The sequence below is a fragment of the Nothoprocta perdicaria genome, unplaced genomic scaffold (genome assembly GCF_003342845.1).
Source record: "Nothoprocta perdicaria isolate Ctin4 unplaced genomic scaffold, notPer1 scaffold_221, whole genome shotgun sequence".
NCBI classification, from domain to species: domain Eukaryota; kingdom Metazoa; phylum Chordata; class Aves; order Tinamiformes; family Tinamidae; genus Nothoprocta; species Nothoprocta perdicaria.
The window spans coordinates 1,146,247-1,165,895 of NW_020455423.1; the positions used below are offsets into that span (position 1 = coordinate 1,146,247).

At 37.0% G+C, this 19,649-nt stretch overlaps 1 protein-coding gene across 2 annotated transcripts in view; it reads left to right on the forward strand.

Annotated features, from left to right (window-relative positions):
- PHACTR2 (phosphatase and actin regulator 2) overlaps positions 1-19,649 on the forward strand; it is a 109,096-nt gene that overhangs the window by 66,729 nt on the left and 22,718 nt on the right. The window contains exons 3-5 of one of the 2 annotated variants that reach the window (XM_026039187.1): positions 6,817-6,897; positions 9,975-10,133; positions 18,477-18,713. In XM_026039187.1, coding sequence (XP_025894972.1) covers positions 6,817-6,897; positions 9,975-10,133; positions 18,477-18,713 — 477 coding nt within the window. The remainder of the gene's footprint in view (positions 1-6,816; positions 6,898-9,974; positions 10,134-18,476; positions 18,714-19,649) is intronic. The other variant, XM_026039188.1, reaches the window with a different exon arrangement.

Consider the following 19,649-nt stretch of genomic DNA (forward strand, 5'->3'; position numbering starts at 1 on the left):
GCAGCCCTGTGCCACGTGCTCTAGGTGACCCTGCGTGAGCAGGGGGGTTGGACTCGATGACCTCTGAGGTCCCTTCCAACCTTCGGCATTCTATGATTCTRTGATTCTATGATTTCCCTCAGTCTGATATCTCCCTCATTGCTTCCATCTTCCTTCAGCTTCTTCACTACCTTTATTGTACAGAAGCAAAGTTTTTTCTTGTTAATGACTCCTGCTGACTGGCTGCAGTTTCTGCAGCTGCTTTAAGACAGGTATGTGATCGGATAGACACTGAATTAATCAAACTAATCAAAATTCATATCTGTATATAAAGAGATTCCCCAAATTGTCATAACAYATTAGCACATACTACATTGTTATGCCATTAGATAATAATGTGTATGTCATTTTGCAGTTATTTGTTTACAAGTTAATATTTGATTAGTGGATGGTAAGTGTAGTATTTCTTATATATAGTGGTCTATATAAAAAAAGTCTGTGGAAGGAAAGAAAGGAGTAATGTAAAAGTTTAACAAGTTTCTATAAAGGCTGCTTTAAAAACATATATAGTTAAGCAGAGAACAATTGCTTTGTGAAAGCATGTAGTTTATTCACTTTTAATCATTCAGATTCTATGGCAGATATATTTTAAAGTTTTGCATTATATTGCAAAAAGAGACCCTAAACCCAAAAATCTATCAGATGCCTTTTTTTTTTTCTCTTCCCTAAAACTGAAGCTCTGGGGATCATGTAATCTCAGCTTTCATTTGAAAAAAGAGCAAGTCTGGTTATCTAATAAGGGGGGAGAAAAAAGAAAGTACATCTGGGCAATGTGCATAGTAAGAGTTTTAAAAATAAATGAAAGGTTTCAATATTTTTTTCCAAAGGTTTCTCAATAAATTTCATGCAAGAGTTTCACCCCTCAGGGCTCTCCAAGTTCTAGAATACAAATTCAAGTACCTGACATAACAACACTGGCAAAGGTACCGCTCCCAGAGTTTAATGTTGAGAAAGAAGATTATCTAAGTATTGATTAATCTCCACAGACTGAAAAAATGAGTGCATCTTCAAGGCAAAGTCTCATCCTCTTCCTTAGATGCTATTGTCGTTTACCATCCTATTCACATACTTGTTTTTTTCCCTTCTTCTTCCAAGTTAGGCTGTACTTTGCACCTCATTATAGTGGCCTATTTTGAGCTGGATATGTCACGCAATCATGATAGTTGAGTAATAATAGTAGCACTAGTAGTGCTGGTAGAAATGAGCCAGAACAATTCATTTATGTACTGACCTCCAGTGCCTTCCTTTCATTCACCTTCTGCCTTGGCCAGAATTACAAATTACTTCCCCACACGATTCCATGCAGAGAAAAAGCAGGGATAAATCATGGTTTTCTGCAGCGCTGCCTGTTGAGGGGCTGTGGCCCTACAAGTCCCTCGAACCGTTGGGGAGTCAGCCCCAGTGGCATCATAAACAACCTTTGCTCTGCAGATCAGGTTAGCTTTCAGTGTCTCTCTTCACTTGCTTGAAGACCGTTTCATTGTAAAGAAACSCCAGATCTATGGAAATATATTTCACTTTTAAACTCTCTATGTATGTAAGGTATGGAATGACATCTGTCTGTGTGTTTTCAATGAGGCTGGAATTTGAAATGAGAACCAAATTGCATTGTATTTACCATGCCTCAGATGGCTGTGTTAGGAGTGGGAGGAAAAAAGGAAAAAATGCTGTCCCTTTCTAGTGGATGTAGACCCAGGACTAACAGAGGTAAACAAAATATCTTTACTTTGAARGTTACCCTTTGTTGCTTGCTACTTAACACAGCAGAAGCAGCTTTTCTAACTGGAGAAATAAATGGAAAAATATCCATACAAAATAGAACCCCTACCGGAAATCCTCTTCCTCGCACTACTGAGTCAGAGTTGTGTTTACGTTACGGAATGGGATGTGTGTGCGGGTGTGTTTATATCTTATATGCAGGAAGTAAATCCTGCCCGAGAGCGTGTGAGACAATATGACGATTGTTGTGTTTATTCCTTATTCTCTGGAAAGAGTTACAACTTGATAGATACAACTTTGATAGATACACATGGGCAACTTTGATAGATACACGTGGGGATGAAGAAAGGATTCTTTTAATAATAAAAGGGAATGTAGGAAACTGGCATACCTGGTGGTATCAATTAAACTGGCTTTTGGATAAGCTTTGTGTATAAGGTTCCCAGTGTAAGTGACAGGTCTTTGTCATGCCATGCTTTGATAAAACTTCGTGTAACCAGCATTATGTTAGCAGCTGAAAGATATTCATTAACAGCAAATACCACTAACATCAGAAGAAAATAGATGGGGGACTAGATATGGAAGTATTTGTGCCGATGTGGGAATGAGGGTTGGAATTTTTTCCTTTAGCAACATATTTTCCGTGCTGTATCTCATAAAATCTGTTCTCTGTGTACTGGTTATATGCTTTCTGCCTAAAGGGCTTTCAAAGTAAAAACAAATGGAAAATGGCATAATCTCAAGGGTTTTTATTCCCTCSCTCACTGTGAAGGAAAAGAAGGCTGCAGTTTATATCTTGGCATGAAGTAGATGCCACTTCAAAGCCCCACAGCTGAGAGTATATACAGAGAGGGCACAGAAGGCATTTATAGCTCTTACTGGGTCAGAGGAAAACTAAAGTTCAGAATTCTCTTGAGCCTCTCTTGGAAGACCAAAACTAAAACTTGGAAAATATCCAGAATCTTAAATTACTCTTTAAATAGGAGCATGGGTTTTTAAGACATCTTGAAGGTTTGTAGTCGCCAAACATCACTAAGTATCCTCTTTTGAGAGGATAGGTAAGGAGGGAGTGAAACTGCATTTTGAGGGAAACTTATTATGATTATTGTCATTATTTGTATTTGGTTAAATATACAACAGTTTATGTAATCCTTGAGACGAGTAAGACCTGCRTAGGGGGATGAGGACCACAGATCACGACTGCATGAAGTAGGATAAATTCACATTTTTCTAACAGGTGCCTTTGAAGTCAGTGCAAATGTTGTTACTGACTGTAGTGGGAATAGATTTTGACTGAAGATTTTACGAGGCAGCTGGAGCAGGTGGTTGGGGAGCCGAGCCTGCCTCACCTCAGCAGGCAAGGACTGATAGCCMACTACACTCTCCGTCAGCACTGACTTGTTTGTATAATCAGTAGCAATGTATGCATACATATAAGTAAGAGAAATAGTTATTTACGTAACATCATAGTTTAATATTATAAACTGTATGTTGCCTTTCATTTTGAAATTTATATAATGTCTATATGCATGCACACATTTGTATATACACTCTTCATATATGAGCATATATTTATACACACACACACACACACACATATATATAAACACACATATTTACGTACCTGTGGCAGCAAAATTTTGTAGAAAAAAGAGAAACATACAGAGAATATAGAGAAATGGCAAGCAGAAGGAAGAGGAATGCAGGGGAYTGAAGGAACAGAAATAATTTCATAGAGAGGATGGAAGATGAAAGAATCAAAAAAACACAGGAGGCAAATTTAGGTAGAAGAGTGGAAGGAGCCAAGGCTGAAGTGATGGATAGAAGTGCAGGCCAGAAGTTAGTGAGCATGGCAAGCACCAAACCAGAGCCCCTTCCCTGTGCTGAACTGAGCTGAGACAGAGCAACTTCAAAGGTGACAAGTAGTGATACCAATCCCAGGTGGTCTTTCAGATAAATGATCACTGTTCTTAAATTACTTCAGCAACATACCCTGTGTTCATGGGTTCAGTCCAGACATTTTGAACCACAAATAAGCAATTCAGCTAGAATTCATGTGATTTCATAATTGTCATAACTTTAAGGTGGGAAGTTGCACGTGAAAAAGAACTTAAAACTTAGTATTTGTTAATATGATTGGTAAATTGACCTTTACTGCACTATCTATACAGTGATGATAACACCTTTGCATTTCACATGGGTGTCAAGAAGACCATACCGACTTTGGAGAACTGTTTTTGAAGCCCTGGCAATGCTACCAGTTGGGAAGATAAATAATTTTCTGCTCAGGTTAAAATCTGAGTTGTGGGCTGAAGGTGTTTGAAAGGTAAGGTTAAAAATTTAGGCAAAGAAACTGTTAAAACATATTGTCTGTATCCTAAATGAGACACTGATACCAAATGGCAAATATATAAGAAYAGGCAAAAAGAAGTTGTATCATTTGCACAGTCAGAAGGATTGAGTGAAGATTGCACAACTGACCTTCATTCAAGCATTTCCTAGCTTATCTGTTGTAACATGAACATTATTTTGGAAGTGTTTGTGGAGCATAACAGTAGTCCGATGTGAACAGTGTAATCGAATAGTTTGAGGGCCTTAAAACTCTGCACAACTGGGCTGTGATAATTGAAGTACTAGACTATGTAAGGGAATGTATTATATAGTCTAATGTCTGTAATATACAATAATTTATGATGAGTCCAAGTGGCGAGTGGACCAGTCTAGGGCTGTAAGTAGACAGTCAACCCTATCTTTCCTCTTATGCAAGGGTACATACTTCTGGTCATTTTCATTTAAATTTAAAATAAAATAATTTTGTTTATAGTAATTATGRTGTTCATAGTGAGCACTAACATAATTTCTAATGTTTTTTCCATGAATCAAATAACATTTTTAAATCCTGTCTGTACAAGCTAAAGTAGCTGAGCTTAGTTTAAATAAGATGAATACTTATGGGTAGCATTTTAYATGGCTAAGGATTGGGGCGTAAGCCTCTTGTCTGTTGATAAACTTCCTATTCTGTGAAATGTGGATAGACCTAAAAGAGATGYTATGAAGCCTATGTAATGTTAATAAAATGCTTAGAGATCTTCCAGGGAAAGTGTAAGGAGTTAATTCGTTTAGATATTTTAGACATTTTTCCTGCCTCTTCATTTTTAATTCAATATAGTTAATTTATGGAATTAATTCAGTGTTGTAAAACTGTAAGGGAATAAAAGTATCRTCCTGAGAAGCAGCCAGTGAAACAGGGATCTGATTAGATGCTGTGGAACTTGATTGAAAGAGCAGCACTGTTTTCAAGTAGTACTGGATTAAGTCCCGTAAAGAAATGTATGAGAAGTCATCTCATTTCATTCCCTCAAGAAGGCAGATGCAAAAAGGAAGCAGGCAACAAAGAGAGTAAGAAGTAAACTATACTCCTAAAATTGAAATAATAATATCTGTATTGCCAGCAGTAAGCARGTATAAAGTGTATATGTAGTGTTCACCTTTTGGGGCTAGGTGAAAGGAGATTTCGCTCTGTTCATAAACAGACCTGCTTTCTAGAATAATTTAAGACCCCAGTCCTRCAACTGGGCCTGTCTATACAGCCCTCTGACTTCCTAGCCCCCTGTTCTCCTAAACATCAGTCTTYGTGGGAGCAGATGTTCACCATGAAACTTTTGGCGAGATTAGGGCAYGCTACTGTGTCGCGTTTGCCATGCCGGTGTGACACCTGGTTTCGAGACACATACCTTAAAAATTAATGCAGAAGAAAAATCCAAGAACTACTATGTGATTTAGGGTTGGGACCTAGTTCGGCCTGTGTAAGTACTGTGCGCAGTAATTCCTTCAACCATCTAAACCCARCAAACTGTGTTTGTGAGTCAGCAGCCAGAATTACTCGCTGCTGGCACAGTTGTTTATAATAGTTACACATGAAGTGTAAATTTCTCAGAAGTGTCAAAATAACCTTGATCTGCCTTCACAGTAGCACTCAGTTTACCATATGACTGTTGTCTCCAACTAGCATAGCTMAAGTGAGACTGACACCACTTGTTGCTGTATTCAGTATGCACACAGCAGCAATGAGACTTGCACGAGAGAGGAATTGGAGTCTCAGGGTGTTTGAATTAGTTGATGAGATAACTACAGCAATAGTGTGAAGTCCAACCCTGCTGCAGCTTTGCCCTGTGCTCTCAGCTCCAAACATTGCTCAGRCTTGGATGTTTGCAGGTAAACAAAATCAAGATGGGAGATTAACTTTGACTAGTCATGCAGTGAAGGCATGATTTTAAATCAGAGATGGTCGTATTTTTGGATCATGTGCTGTAAATCCATAAAACATTACAGTGGCCTGGGCTTTCAGAGTGGGATGAAGACTTACTCTGTTTTGCCATCTCTAAATACTTTTCCCTATAAAACTGTATAACATTTTTTATCATGGGAAATAAACATATTAAAGTGTTTCATGCAACTGTGTGTGTGTGTGTGTGTGTGTGTGTGTGTGTGTGTTGTTCTCTTTTTTTTAACCTAAAAGCAGGATAATGAATTATTTGCCCTGACAGCCAACCTGCCTGGATGAAGATGTCTTTCTCTTTAAATCAGAACAAGTAACTTCTATTCAGGATATTTTTCAGGATATTTTTTCCTTTTAAATAGTTAGCATGTCACAAAGGCTACTTTTCGAACAGCTTTATGACTTGGCTGAGCAAACTGATTGTTCTGAGCAGGTTTTCTCTCTCCCAGCTTGAAGCATCTGCAGAGTACATGGAGATACCTTTGGATGAGCTAATCACTCCAGTGTGTGGGAAGGAAGAGGTGCTTCTAGATATTAAATGTTTATGCTAGGATGAATTAAATTAAACTCTTGATGTACTTTTTTCCACTAGCGGTAATGGGAACCTAATGGAGTCTCTCATAGCTGAAGACATCAGAGTGTAAAACTACCTCTCCTGCAAAATCGGAATGAAAAAGATTTCTCAAGGTTTCTTTTTTTAAAAAAATATTTTTTCTATGTTTTTCACAAGCAGCATCGCTTCTAGAATAAATCGATTCTTAACTGTGCTTTTTCTTTAGTGTTGGAAAGGAAGATTTCAACAAGACAAAGCAGAGAGGAGCTGATAAGAAGGGGAGTTCTGAAGGAAATGCCTGAGCAAGGTGATAACGAATTACCTAGAATTTAGTTCTTGAGCACTCAACATGAATCTAAACATAAAGAATACTAAAAATAAAGACTAAAAATAAATATTGTATTGTTTCCATATAGCATAAATAGGTATAAGGATGCAAATTTGAGGTATGAGAGAGAATATGAGATAGGTCACAACTAAAGGTAGAGATGAGATTTGTCTCTTCATGTTTCTGACTTATACATATATATATACTGTATGACTTTTGGTCACATTGCTGAGTATTTTGATGCTCCCTGGACAGTGCAAAACTTTTGGAATTAGTTTTTAACCTATTTTTTGAGTCAAACTCTGTTTTCTAAAGCCAATGGAAGATGATAGGGAAAATTTACACTGAAAAATGGAAGTGCTTGGGGCCACACCATTACCTGTTATGTTTCACCAGTGTAAACCAAAGGAAGTAAATCAATAGCTGCTGTTTCAGATATCAAAAAGTATCAGTGTTGGGACTGATCATACAAACTCAACTACTATTAACCACTATTTGACCACATTCAAAAATAGCACATAGAAGTCTATGGGGAATACACCACATCTCAAAACACTGTAAGGTGTAGTATCTGGCAACTAGAATTATTTGTACTTGGAAAGGCCTGAGTGAACTATATTTATCACCTATATGGTGCATCTGATTATGTTTCTGAAGTGCTACTGTTTTTTTAAAATTCCTTSTGGTCCTTTGGTATTGTTTCTCAAATTCTTCATCTTGTATATATCTAAATCCAATAAAAATCAAGTAACTCAATTTTATAGCCTAGAATTAAGCCATTCATCATTTTATCAAAAAATCTATTAAGATTTTGCCAGTAGATAGAGATGAGTGTGAACTTAATGGTTTCCAAAAATAGATTTCTGCCAGGAATTGTGTTACTCTCTCTGACCTAAGAATTGTGGAAGTGAACTCATGAATAACTCAATATTTACATTCCTGACAGCCTTATATACACTGACAATTAGAAATAAAGAGCTTTTTGTTGACATGTGACGTAACTGGTCTTTACAGTCTTACTTTTATTACAAATCTATGACATTCAATGTAGCTGGCTTCTGAACTTGTGTCTGTCACTGTTTTTGTCTAAAAACAAAAAATGTAAGCTCTCCATAGCTCATTTTTTACATCTCTGAGTTTATTACATTTTTTGCTACGTGCTTCAACACAGAGCTCTGTGATTTTGTTGATTGATGACCATAAATTGCATTTAGGCTCTCAAGACAGAGAATGCAATGTGTTAACATTTCAGGTTGGTTAAAGCCAGTCTGAAGATATAAATACTAAAGTTTGTCTTAAAAATATGTATCCTTTGGTTATTAGTCTTGTTCACTCTCCACTGTGAATCCATTACAGAGACTGTCCGATCCCATTGGCTCAGAACAAAAGTAGAAAAGTAGGTAAAAAGGACTCATTTTTTCCCCTTCCTTCTGCCCCTTAAGATGGCCATCAACCCAGTCTCTGTTGCCTGCATTACATGTGCTTCATGTCTGAAGAATACTGTAAATTTTAAGGAACAGTTTGAATGAATATGGGGTTGATTTGAATTTGCTAAAATAGAAGGGCAGTTGATATAGAAAAAGAAGTTAGAAGACATGACTGTGAAGATGAAAGCTGGATGATAAAATTGCATGGAATATTGAAACAGAAGAGGTAAGAAATGTGAAGATACAAGTTATTTTATGTGGAATGAAAAAGAAGTAGAAAGTGGTAAGTACAGAGACATGTTTGTCAAACTGTGATATGAATAGGGAATGAGAAAGTTATATAAGAGACATAAAGGAAAGAATAGATTTGTGAACATCTGGAAGAAAAAAGCAGAAGTGGTGAAATGTTGCAGTAAAGTAAGAAAGAGCCCTTTGCATCAGATGTAGTTGAGGAAAGGTTAAGAAGACAGAAATTAGTTTCTGCCCGAGTTGAAGTTAGTGCTTGGATGAGACTRATCAGATTGACTCTGAGTAGCTCAAGATGGTAAGAGAGGCTACATAATTGTACAGATATTGGGAAACTGCCACACATCAAGGCCTGATAGCACGCAGCAAGGGAGAAGTCAAGAAAAGAGAGGAATTAYCACAGTTAAAGAAGCAAGATTAACACAACACAACAGTGTTAACAATTAACAAAACAGATAAAGTTGTGTTAATTTTAGATAGGAGGTGAAAGAATCTAGTAGGAGGAAAGTAGTCATCTATGTGAGCTGCAGGTGGAGTGTGGGCAAGATAGTGCAACAAGTTTTAGAAATGACCTGAGAAGAAGGTCAGTGGTCTTAAAATAAGTGGGAAACAGAAACAAGTAAATTAGTAAAGAGAGGAAGCTGTGAGCCAGACAGCTCACAGGAAGAGTATGTAGCATTTTTCATGAATATAGACAAACCAGGAGTTTATTTGCGGAGAAAAAAATACATGTAGCTAAGGTCATCTGAGGTCATCTGGGAAAAGAATTTATAATTCAGGGAAATTCAGGGAAAGAATTTATAATGCAAAATTCTAATAATGGTGGCATGTGTGAGACTCGAGGTCCTCTCTGATCTTCTCCCTTGGATAATGACTTTGTGACCCATTTTTTCAATACCTGAGCACATGTATTCTGAGAAATCCTCCCTGAATTCCTTGCTGATTTACCTACTGGGATACATCACAGCAGTCCTGCAATGCAATGATATCCCTAGTTATGCTTAGATGGAGCCTATTGAACCACATTGCTACTCCGTTTTGGTTAATGCACCTTTCTTTGCTTTGTAAACCAAGATGTGGGGAGGAAGAGAATGAGGTGCTAATGTGCACAGAGGGCACATCCCTAGGTGAATTCACAAAGCTAGACCAGAAAACTCACATACACTTCCAGGTTCTCTACTACAGAGATATCCACCCAAAGAACCTGGATTTATATAGAGTTCCTTTCCAGAATTACTTTTCAGAGCAGATCTACAGCCTGTTGTTTTACATTCAGTAAGTCTTTCTGCTTTGTTTCCGTGGAAATTTAAAAGCAGATAGTTGTTTGTTGTCAGTAGGTTCTACAGAAACAGTTAGACAATGGCTTTTTGATTTTCATTGCAGATGGTGATGTAACAGTAAACTTTGAAACCTCAAATGGACACACCATAGCTATCAGTGAAGAAACCATCTCAGAAGAAAACATTGTAAAAGCCAGTGGAGATAATGGTACTTTAGCAGAGAAAGAATCTGCATTGGAAGGAAGAAAAGAAGATCAAAAAGGTAAACAAACACATTCTTCACAACTTGTTTTCCACCTACTTAAAATATTAACACAGWCTTCCGTTCACACCAATTCATGCTGAGAATTCTGTTCTGCAACAAGGCTGCCAGCAGAACCTGCCAAGAAGATAGAGTTGTGAAACATCAGTATTTCATCACTGGTAGGCATGCATTTTACTGTGACTACAGAAAAGTCATAAAGAGAAGCATGGTCTTAGCATGAGAATGTGTGAAGGGATGTTTGATTTCTAAATTCAGTGTTCATTCTTTTCCTTGTAACCATGAGCAAACCTTGGTTCCTGGTTTCCCTTTGTGAAAGGAAACAGTAAATGTATACGCATCACCTTCCAATATTATTGCAGCAGTTGTTGAGATGCTAAATGTTCAGAAGGGTTTAAACCACGTAAAAAACATGTATGATGTTGAAAGTAACTTCAGCACCTTATTCCTATTGGTTTTCATTAAATTTTGAGCAGCTGAAGTCCATTTCTTCAGAAATATTCAAGAGGAAGGCTACTACTACAAACTGAACGTAGGCTGTTTATGGAAAGTGTACTTGGTCACTATGTTTTCTCTAGATAGAGAAATGTAGTAAGTACCACTAATTATTTATTATTATCCCAAGTCCATATTAATTTTTGCTTTTGTTCAATTCTACCCATAGTAATAAGAACTTGAATAACAAAAAGTAGAGACTAAGCTGGAATCACAGATTTGAGTCTATTTTGTTTTCTTTCTCTAGTATCTTATTCTTTTCTGTCAACAGAAAAAGTCTTAAATAGTCTTCAGCATACTAAATTTTCCTAGAGGAAAGAACAATGGTACAAAAGGTCAAGATCTTTACAACTGGCTGTTGGACTGAACAGTCCTTCCAGTTATGTTCTGGTAACCCCTACCTAGTGATAAATGAGCCTCTGGAGGTTGAGAGGGTCAGGTCAGCTAACTCAAAAATCTGAATTCTTCTCTGAGCTATGTAAATTGCTTGAGTATGTAAAACATAGCTAGGAGCTAAGAAGAACTGCCTTTTTATGAGGTTTCTAGTACTTCCTGTATCCCAACAAGACAGAAATACAGGACTAGACTTTTTATGACATTTAAGTACATCTATCTTTTGGTGCCAGCTAGAACTGGTTGTGTATGGGCCAGATGAAAAAGAGTAGTAAAAGCTGTGTAAAACTCCAGTAAAATGTTTCAAGATAACTTTGGGATAGATCAGCTCAATTATTATTTTATGCATCCCTGAATGTAATCTTCTGCAATTGTCATGTCTTGGCAGTTTTCCTAAGAGACCGTCTCTTCAGAAACATACAATGCTAACTGTTTTGGAATCCCGTCTACCTGGCTGCATAATTTAATGAAAAGAAAAAGGTTCAATATCTGTTTCAAACATATTATTATCTTCTGCACTTGCTATGTATTGAGTTGTCCTTACAGAGAGAAATTCAAAATTATTGCTCTACAGGAGTAGACTAAGTGCAGAAAATGTCAAACTGTCACTGTCAAGCTACCATCACTCAAGTCTTTCTCAGAAAATGAAATTTTTATTGAGGAGAGAGAAGAAAACTAAGAAATGTTGATTCTTGTTTTCCTGGACTTCTTAAAATGTCAATATGTCCATATTATTATGCAAAGCACTTGAATATAGCTTTCCTCTTACATGTAAACATTATAAACAACTGTATATATTTTGGGTTGCCTGAAAAAAAAATCAAGATAGGTATATTCCAGAGTATATCTATATCTACCCACAGAAGTGTTCAGGAATGATTCCATCTATCAGCAACACTTTCACCTAGTGCAAGAAGTAATAGTAGGTTGAAGTAAGTAAGTTGAAGAGTAAGGTCCRGTGCATCACGTAGGTGCTCCCCCACTTGCCAGATTAACCCTCTGTGCAGTAGGTGTACCCTGCACTCATTGACAGATCAAGAAACTACCCGCCAAAGAGCAGTTAGCTAACACTCACAGAGCATCAGATTCAGAGCTGAAACAGGAATGCAGAAATACTTGGCTCACTGTCTGGTGCACAGACTGTAGAGCGTGCTGAGAATTGAAGTAGCTGAGGTGAATCAAGACCATGAATTCCCAAGAGGGRATTCATGTTGCTGGAGATAATGCTAGGCTTTGTAGAGTCCTGAACTAATATACTAGAATCTTGAAGGAAGTTTTGTCCAGCTTTCATGTTTATGAGACCTGTAGACAAAATTAATTCCTTTCATTTAGTAGCCAAGTATGCTACTTCTAACTCCTGCCAAATCAAAATGTTCCCGAAAATGCATCTCAGGCCCTAAAATGTTTTGAGATTACTTTAAAATTCTTTTATTAAAATGTGGTGGTCTTTACTTGCTGTCTTGTTGATGTGGGTCTAAAAAATGAGCTTTTTACATAAATATGATGGAGCTGCAAGATTAGAAAGAGCAAGTATTGCAGGCATTGTAATAAAATAGTGAGAAGTGACAGCAATGAGTAATGGAATGTGGAATATGTTAGGAGTTAAAAGAAGTTAAAAGAAGAAAGCTCTTCCTATGTCATCCAGAGAAATCCAGAGAGCATCAAAATAGAAAAGAAAAACAATAGCCTCAACCATACAGTGTTAAAATGAGTTAAGCAAAAATGAAGAAAAAGAGCCCTGAAAGATGTCCCAGGTGCTGCCAGGCAGTTCTATAAACTTTATACCCCATCTGCTGCTTGTCAGCTCACAGATGCTTTTCATATTTTGCAAAACAAAAATCCTTTGGTAATTTAATAGTRTATCTGTTTCTGTTTGTCATAGTGATAAGATGTTAGCTATAAAAGTGGGGAATTTAAAAGGAAAWTTTTATGGGACGGTAATAAAAGGCTGGTGACAGTTTTACATAAAACAGGTAATTGACTGATGAAGATTTGCAGATGACAGTCCAYGTGCTGGATCTTGTTCTTGGATCACATTGTGTATGCACTCTTTTGAGTTCTGATTTTTTTACTTTTTTGGGGGTAAGAAAAATTACTAGCATCTTTTTTAATATAAAATAAAGAGCTAAACTGTGGCCATTCTCRCTAAGGATACTGAAGGAGATACAGAGTAGTGAGCAGTCTGGTAATGCCTAGTCATCTAGTCATCACCTGAACTATGTAAATGAGGCTGAATGTAAATCTTCCTAAAAGGAAAACTACATAGGACTCTTTCGGGGCCAAATCCATCCACTAAGTCAGTTGGGACTGACTTTTATAGAAAAGATATCCTGATGTGATTCCAAAAATGAGATGCAGACTTGAATGTAGCAGGTCAACTACTGAATTATTTAAACATATTCATATAGGAAGCATAAGGGAATGTAGAAACCTACATGCCCTCTCACTTTCCACAGCTTCCATAGACCAAGATATGGTAAACACAAGCAGTTGACCATGTAGATATTAACAAAGTTCTGCTTTGATTTAATAGTTCTTTTTTTTTTTTTTTAACACAATAGTTAGGTGGTTAGCAATGTAAAATGCCAGTCAATGTCTTTTTGTATTAATACCAAGATAAAAAATATTTGAATGTTGTTGCTTTACTTCAGATGTTACACCTCTCCCTCTTCTGCTGCTGCCTCTGCTCTAAGAGTTTTTGTGCATGGTGCTGTTGACATTATCAAGTGAGAAAGATCTGGAAATCAGCGGATGTACAAATCTGCTCATCCATTTTCAAGAAAGATGAATTCAGAATTAGAATTAGTGTGGAGAGGGCTGCTAAGACCATCATGAGACAGCTGTTCTTGTTCAGCCTAGTGAAACAGAGCCTGAGAGTCTTAATGTAACAGGTTGGTTCACAGCCAGAATCAGAGCATAGCTAAAGGACAATGCTGGCATAAGTAGAAATGAGTAAATAGTGACTTGAATACATTAACACAGGAAATCAAAGAAAGCTTTCTAATAAGCAGAATGGGTCTTTTCTTGAACAGAGTTTTAGTAGCAATGGCAGGAGCAAAAATGGAAATGGTTACAACTGAAGTTTATGAAAGAGATTGTATGAGGTAACTGCCTGCATCAGTGCAAAAGGATGTCAAAAACATCCTCCTGTGTTAATCAAAACAAAGCTCTCTGCATAGTCTGCAAAGGAAAACTCAGAATTGTTTGATTTTACAGAGACTTAACCTGCAAAGGTTACCAAATCATGGTTAATTTTATCTTCCACTTCACATAGCATTACTCCACAGAGTTATGCTGGTCTTGCAGGAGAAGAGTACTTTGGAATTGATGTYGTTTGTGTGCTCAACTTGCAGCTCTGTTGGTTCTCTGCTTGTAAGATAGTATCATATCAGTGTTCTAGCTGCAGAAACAGGAATATCAGCACTGTAGGACAAAATCTACAGGTTGAAAAACTTCGGCTTTCAATTGCTCAGAAATTCCTAATAGTTAAAAAAAAAAAAGTGTGTATTATACAACCCAATTGTGTATGGCTTCTGAAACTATGTTGAGGATTTTCATAGCTATTCAGAACCACCATTTGTTCCACAGTTTGTAAAAGACGCCATATTTAGCTTCTAAAGTAAGTCATCTGATTTTCCAGTGAATATGGCATGCTGAAATCTCTCTGAAACTCTCTGAAACTTGAAAAGTACCCATGAGAGCAGCTGCATACTAAGTATTTTTGCATTCCTGACCATCATTTAGATGTTTACATAAGAACACAGATTTCTTAAAAGTCTGTCCCTGATCACATTTTCTGGGAACAAGAAAATCTGGTTTCAAACTGAGCTTTCTTGAAAATCTGCCCTTGAAGATTTATTCTAAACATAAACATATTATTATTGATCCAAATGCTTAATGAGACATTAACATTTGCTTTGCTTTCCTTTTAAGAGAGTAATTTGCTTTTACAACAGATGTCTTAATGAAAGCAGCAGTGAATAAAAGATATTCCTTTCTAATGGTCTTTTGGAGACCATTTGCTAGGGTACAGTTCCTGATGAACAATTGTCTACATTAAGAACAGCAGCTCTAAAAATACATTGCAGCTGGTACTGAGGTACCATGGAGATGTTTTTGAATAAACAGATGTCCTGAACTGATTCARATGGCTCCTTGGTTTGGTGGTCACAGCTGAGATGCTGAATAAAGCCCAGGCATGAAGAGCAAGGGCCCATATCCTTGCAGAATCCTGTTAGGGAGGTACAACTACAACATAATTATATCTTGAGTCATTTACAGTCATTACAGTCACTGTTTGTTGAAGAACATGCTTCTGTTGCCATTACTATTATCAGTTATTCATATTACTGCAGTGCTTATCTCTCTATACCGGAAATGTATCGTACAGTGTTTTACATAAACACAGAACAACACCAAATATGTTCCAATGGATTTGCAGTCTGTGAGAGGACACTGTGGTTTGGTACTGGAAAACAAGAGGGGACCTGCCCAGGATAATAAGCAAAATGCCAATGATGTAAAAATTGTCAGATATGGCATCATAGCATAGGGATATTTGTAGGAAGATGTTAACTTTGCAGCTGCTTACAAGGAGCTTCCTTCCAAGTGTGAGAGGCAGTAGAGGAAAGGCAATGGAAAGTATCTGCTTCAAGCTTGGTTTGCAGGCACCAAAAGTTAGTGCAATGGGCTGGTCACCTGGGAACTGGGAATCATTAACTTATGAGTAAGTGAAAAAGAGCAACTCGGACAAGAACAGATATCACGAGATAAAAAATCAACAAAGGGACAACAAGAGAGATGACATGGTCAAAACAATGGTCAACAATAATCACCATTACCACAGCTTCCCTTATGGATATGGGCAAGAAGAGATTCAACAGTTAAAGTGAAAAAGAGTATTTAGGTAATTAAGATGAGATCAAGACTCACTGAGAGCTGTTAACTATTCTGAGTGACAGAAAATGTGAGTCTTGGCACTGCTGTGCAGAAGGATTCTGCCAGATTTTGATAGGAGATATATAATTGTACATCTCATCAGGTTAGAGGTGATATTCAAGTGATAACTAGGTACATCTGTTAAAATGGCTAATACCTAAATTGTTAGTTTTAATCAATATGAAATCTGCAAGCAGGAACTGTGATTAGAGTTTTCTATTCTAATTTTATTTTCCCTTTATAGTTTTAAGTTGTTTTTCTAAAGAAAAGTTGAAACTCACTAGGTGGCAGACATTCAGATATGTTTATTTCCAGTTGAGTAAAGCTTTAGCCTTACATTTTTGTGCCTTTTTTGACTAATTCAGAAGGTAAATTTTCCTATACCTATATATTCTGTCCTTTATGTAGTAATTTAAATTGTTTGAGATTCTAAATGATTTAATTGTGTTACTTGTATTACTTATTACCATGGTGCATGGAATATTTSTTTTTACTGATGTATTGTTTGTATTATTATGGCTGGAAACAGAACTTGGTGTCAGTGCAGAGAAGCTCTTTTTATTAATAACTAAAGCTTTAGCCTGCTGGACTCATGAAGAGGTGTATTAAAGAATGATTTGCACTTAAAACTCTTCTTGATGATCATGTCCTTCAAGATCTTTAAAATATAAAACCTTCTTTTGCTATGTTTAAGAAAATTAGTGTTTTAAAATTTCCTGCCTTTTCAGAATTTAATCGTTTATTTAACTTTGATTGAATGTATGTGAAGTTTCCCAAGAAGATTATTTTTTGCTATAGAAGAGGAAAACAAAATATAAGAAATATAATTATTTATTTTTCCAAAGTCTTTTTGTGGTCCAGAAGAAAGAAATAAGAGGACAAGAGATAGTTCAAGAATTTCTGCTCAAAATAATCTGTTTAGTAGCTGTAAAAGATTGCCATACAACAGTCATTGCACAATGTCAATAAAAACATGTCAGTCTTTAATGTGATAATAAGGGCTGAAAAATTAGGAGGAAAAAGCTCAATGGTTAGTGTTAATGCTTCAGTTCATGAAGAGAGATATGTATGCATGTTGCTTTTAATAACTGCAGGTGATGCTTTAATTTCCTGCTAACCAGCTTTGAACCAGCATTTGAAAATGCTTTGATTCTGAGCTAAAGAATGTCATTCTTGTCCAAAATGTTATTTACTTTTCATCTACTAATCTTAAAATGAAAAGATGCTGTTTATCTCTTGGGAATCTTTAACGTAGGGAGGAATAGAACAGAAAAGTAAAAACAAACAAACAAAAAAAAACTAGTAGATTTAGAAAAGGCCACTTAATGTATAGAAGAATTAGATTRTAATTGAACATAGTGTAAGAAGTGAATTGACTTCTTCTTCGGTGATAAAAGAGAAGCCAGAATTTCCATCTAGCTTTCAGCCACAGGTAAACAATCACAGAGATTATGTTGCAAAATTTTGTGTTGGCTATAAATGGTTTATCTACATTAGCATTACAGGTTGCATCAGGAGTGCACTTTCAAAATTAATTTCCTGGTCATTCGCACTTATGCTGCTTTGGTTTGCTGAGTGCACAAACTGGGTTCTTTTTGGATGTAACGAAGCCAAAGGATGCACTCAGTAACTCAGTGAATGTGTGTCCACCACTTATGGGCAGACAAGCCTGGCTGGAACTAGTCCAAAATAAAATCTTCTGAAATGGATCTGGAGTCCTCAGTGCTACATGTTTCAGTCTACAAGGCAGCTGGTATTGCACGGCATAACTCTGTGTGCTGATGTAGACAGTAAACATTTTCACTGAGTCTTTCAAGAATTATTGGTTCTTGAAACTGCAATCTTACAACAGAACCTGAAGAGTATGTAGGAGGGAAGAGCATTCCCATAGCAAATGATGTTCTGTCTCATTTAATTTCACCTGTTTCTGAAGAGTAGAATTACCTTGGGAAGATACTCCAAATAAATTTACTGTTTCTATGAGCCATCAGACTGTGGCTTAGAAGAATGGGTTGCTTTAGGGGAAAATTCCAGCTAGTCTTGTTTGAACAACAAAACATAGTCTTGTTTGAACCTCTGTYGAGAGAATGTCCTCTACATGTTCAATTCACATGAATCCGAGTGATTCTTGAGTGATATATCCTGTTGATCTCAGAGGATCGGAAAGAATCCAAGGGAATTTGTTAGAAAAATATATAGCAGTTAGTTTGAAGCTGACACTCTAGCCACTGCTACTGATCATTTAAGGATGATGTTYAGAACATCATCCTTAAAGAAGAGGTGAGATTGAGAGAAGTGAGGGCAAAACTGGATCATCTTGCAAGAAAAGGTCTTGCATTAAGATAGACCATAATATTTTCCTGAATAAATACGTCAGTATGAGGCAGAAGACAAGGAAGTCTCTCCTAATTCCCAAGAGGTCAAGCAGCAAAAAGTTGTCACTGTTGTCAAGCTGCTGTTAAGTGTATGTGCCATATGTCTGTATCAGCTGGCTTCTGTTCACTTTCTTATCCATAGAGAGCACTACTGATCCCTGCCCAGAAATCCCGGCATCTCATGCTCCACCACTACCCAGGCCTAAGCCTAAAACTAAAAAAGCTCTGCTACCACCAAAAAATGCTATTGCTGCTTCCACCACCACCAGCCATAAGAGTAACGATGCACCTCATGCTAAAAAAAAGGGAAAGGCTCCTGCTAAGCAGCCTCCTCTCCCACCTCCCAAGCCAACAAGCCACAGTGCAAATCGAGAAGCTGGTGAGTACTGCACAGGCAGTGCCCGTTATGGTCGGGGCACGTGTGTGKGGGTGTGTGGCTTGGTCCTTTGAGAACTTGTGCTTTTGTAAATACCAATGTGCAAAAGGGCATGCGACTGATGTCTTCTAATGAGCTCTCTGCTGAGCTCTGGTTCTGCTGTCTGCAAACACTCTAAGTWGTGGGGAGATCACTTTGCTATCTAGAAGATATGCAACAAGACCAAGCACAACAGAGATTATATTGTATTCCCAGTTAAAGTGTGCATGTTGGCAATAAAATGACCCCRAGAACTGTTAAAGAATCAGTGGGGAAAAAAAAAAAAAAAAAAGGTGACTTCTGAAACCAGGTGTGTTTGGATTACCCCAAGGTAAAACTATTTTGGCAAATGGTATTGCTGTAAGTTTCTGCTGGAAACATCTATTCACTCAATAAGTTCGGCAAGATTACAAGATCTTGAGGAGATCAAGGATAAAATCATGAATACATCTTTAAAGATTATTGAGTACTTTGTTTTAGCTGCAGGAAGAAATTATAGCTCATCAGAAATGGCCTGGCTTCTGTGGTGACTGGTGGATTTCTATAATTCTAAATATGCCCTGGAAATGGAAAATACCCATCATCAGATACATAGCAGGTATCACTACAGTTTTTAACCAAAATTTAGCAATGATGCTAAATGAAAGATTTTGTAGGTAGCTAACTTCAAGATACTGATCTCCTCAAGTCTGAATGATTATAATTAGAAGATGGCCAAAATGAGAACACCCAAATGTAATTTAAACATCGCTGGTATTATGATGAATGGACTGTGTACATGCTTTGGCCAGCTTACACAAACCKTGTGTTTTCAATTCTCTTTCAGTCTTTCAGAGTCAGTTCCTGCAGCTTTTTCTCTAAGTATACATCTTCATAGCTTGTGCGTTTTGGCAAGTTTTG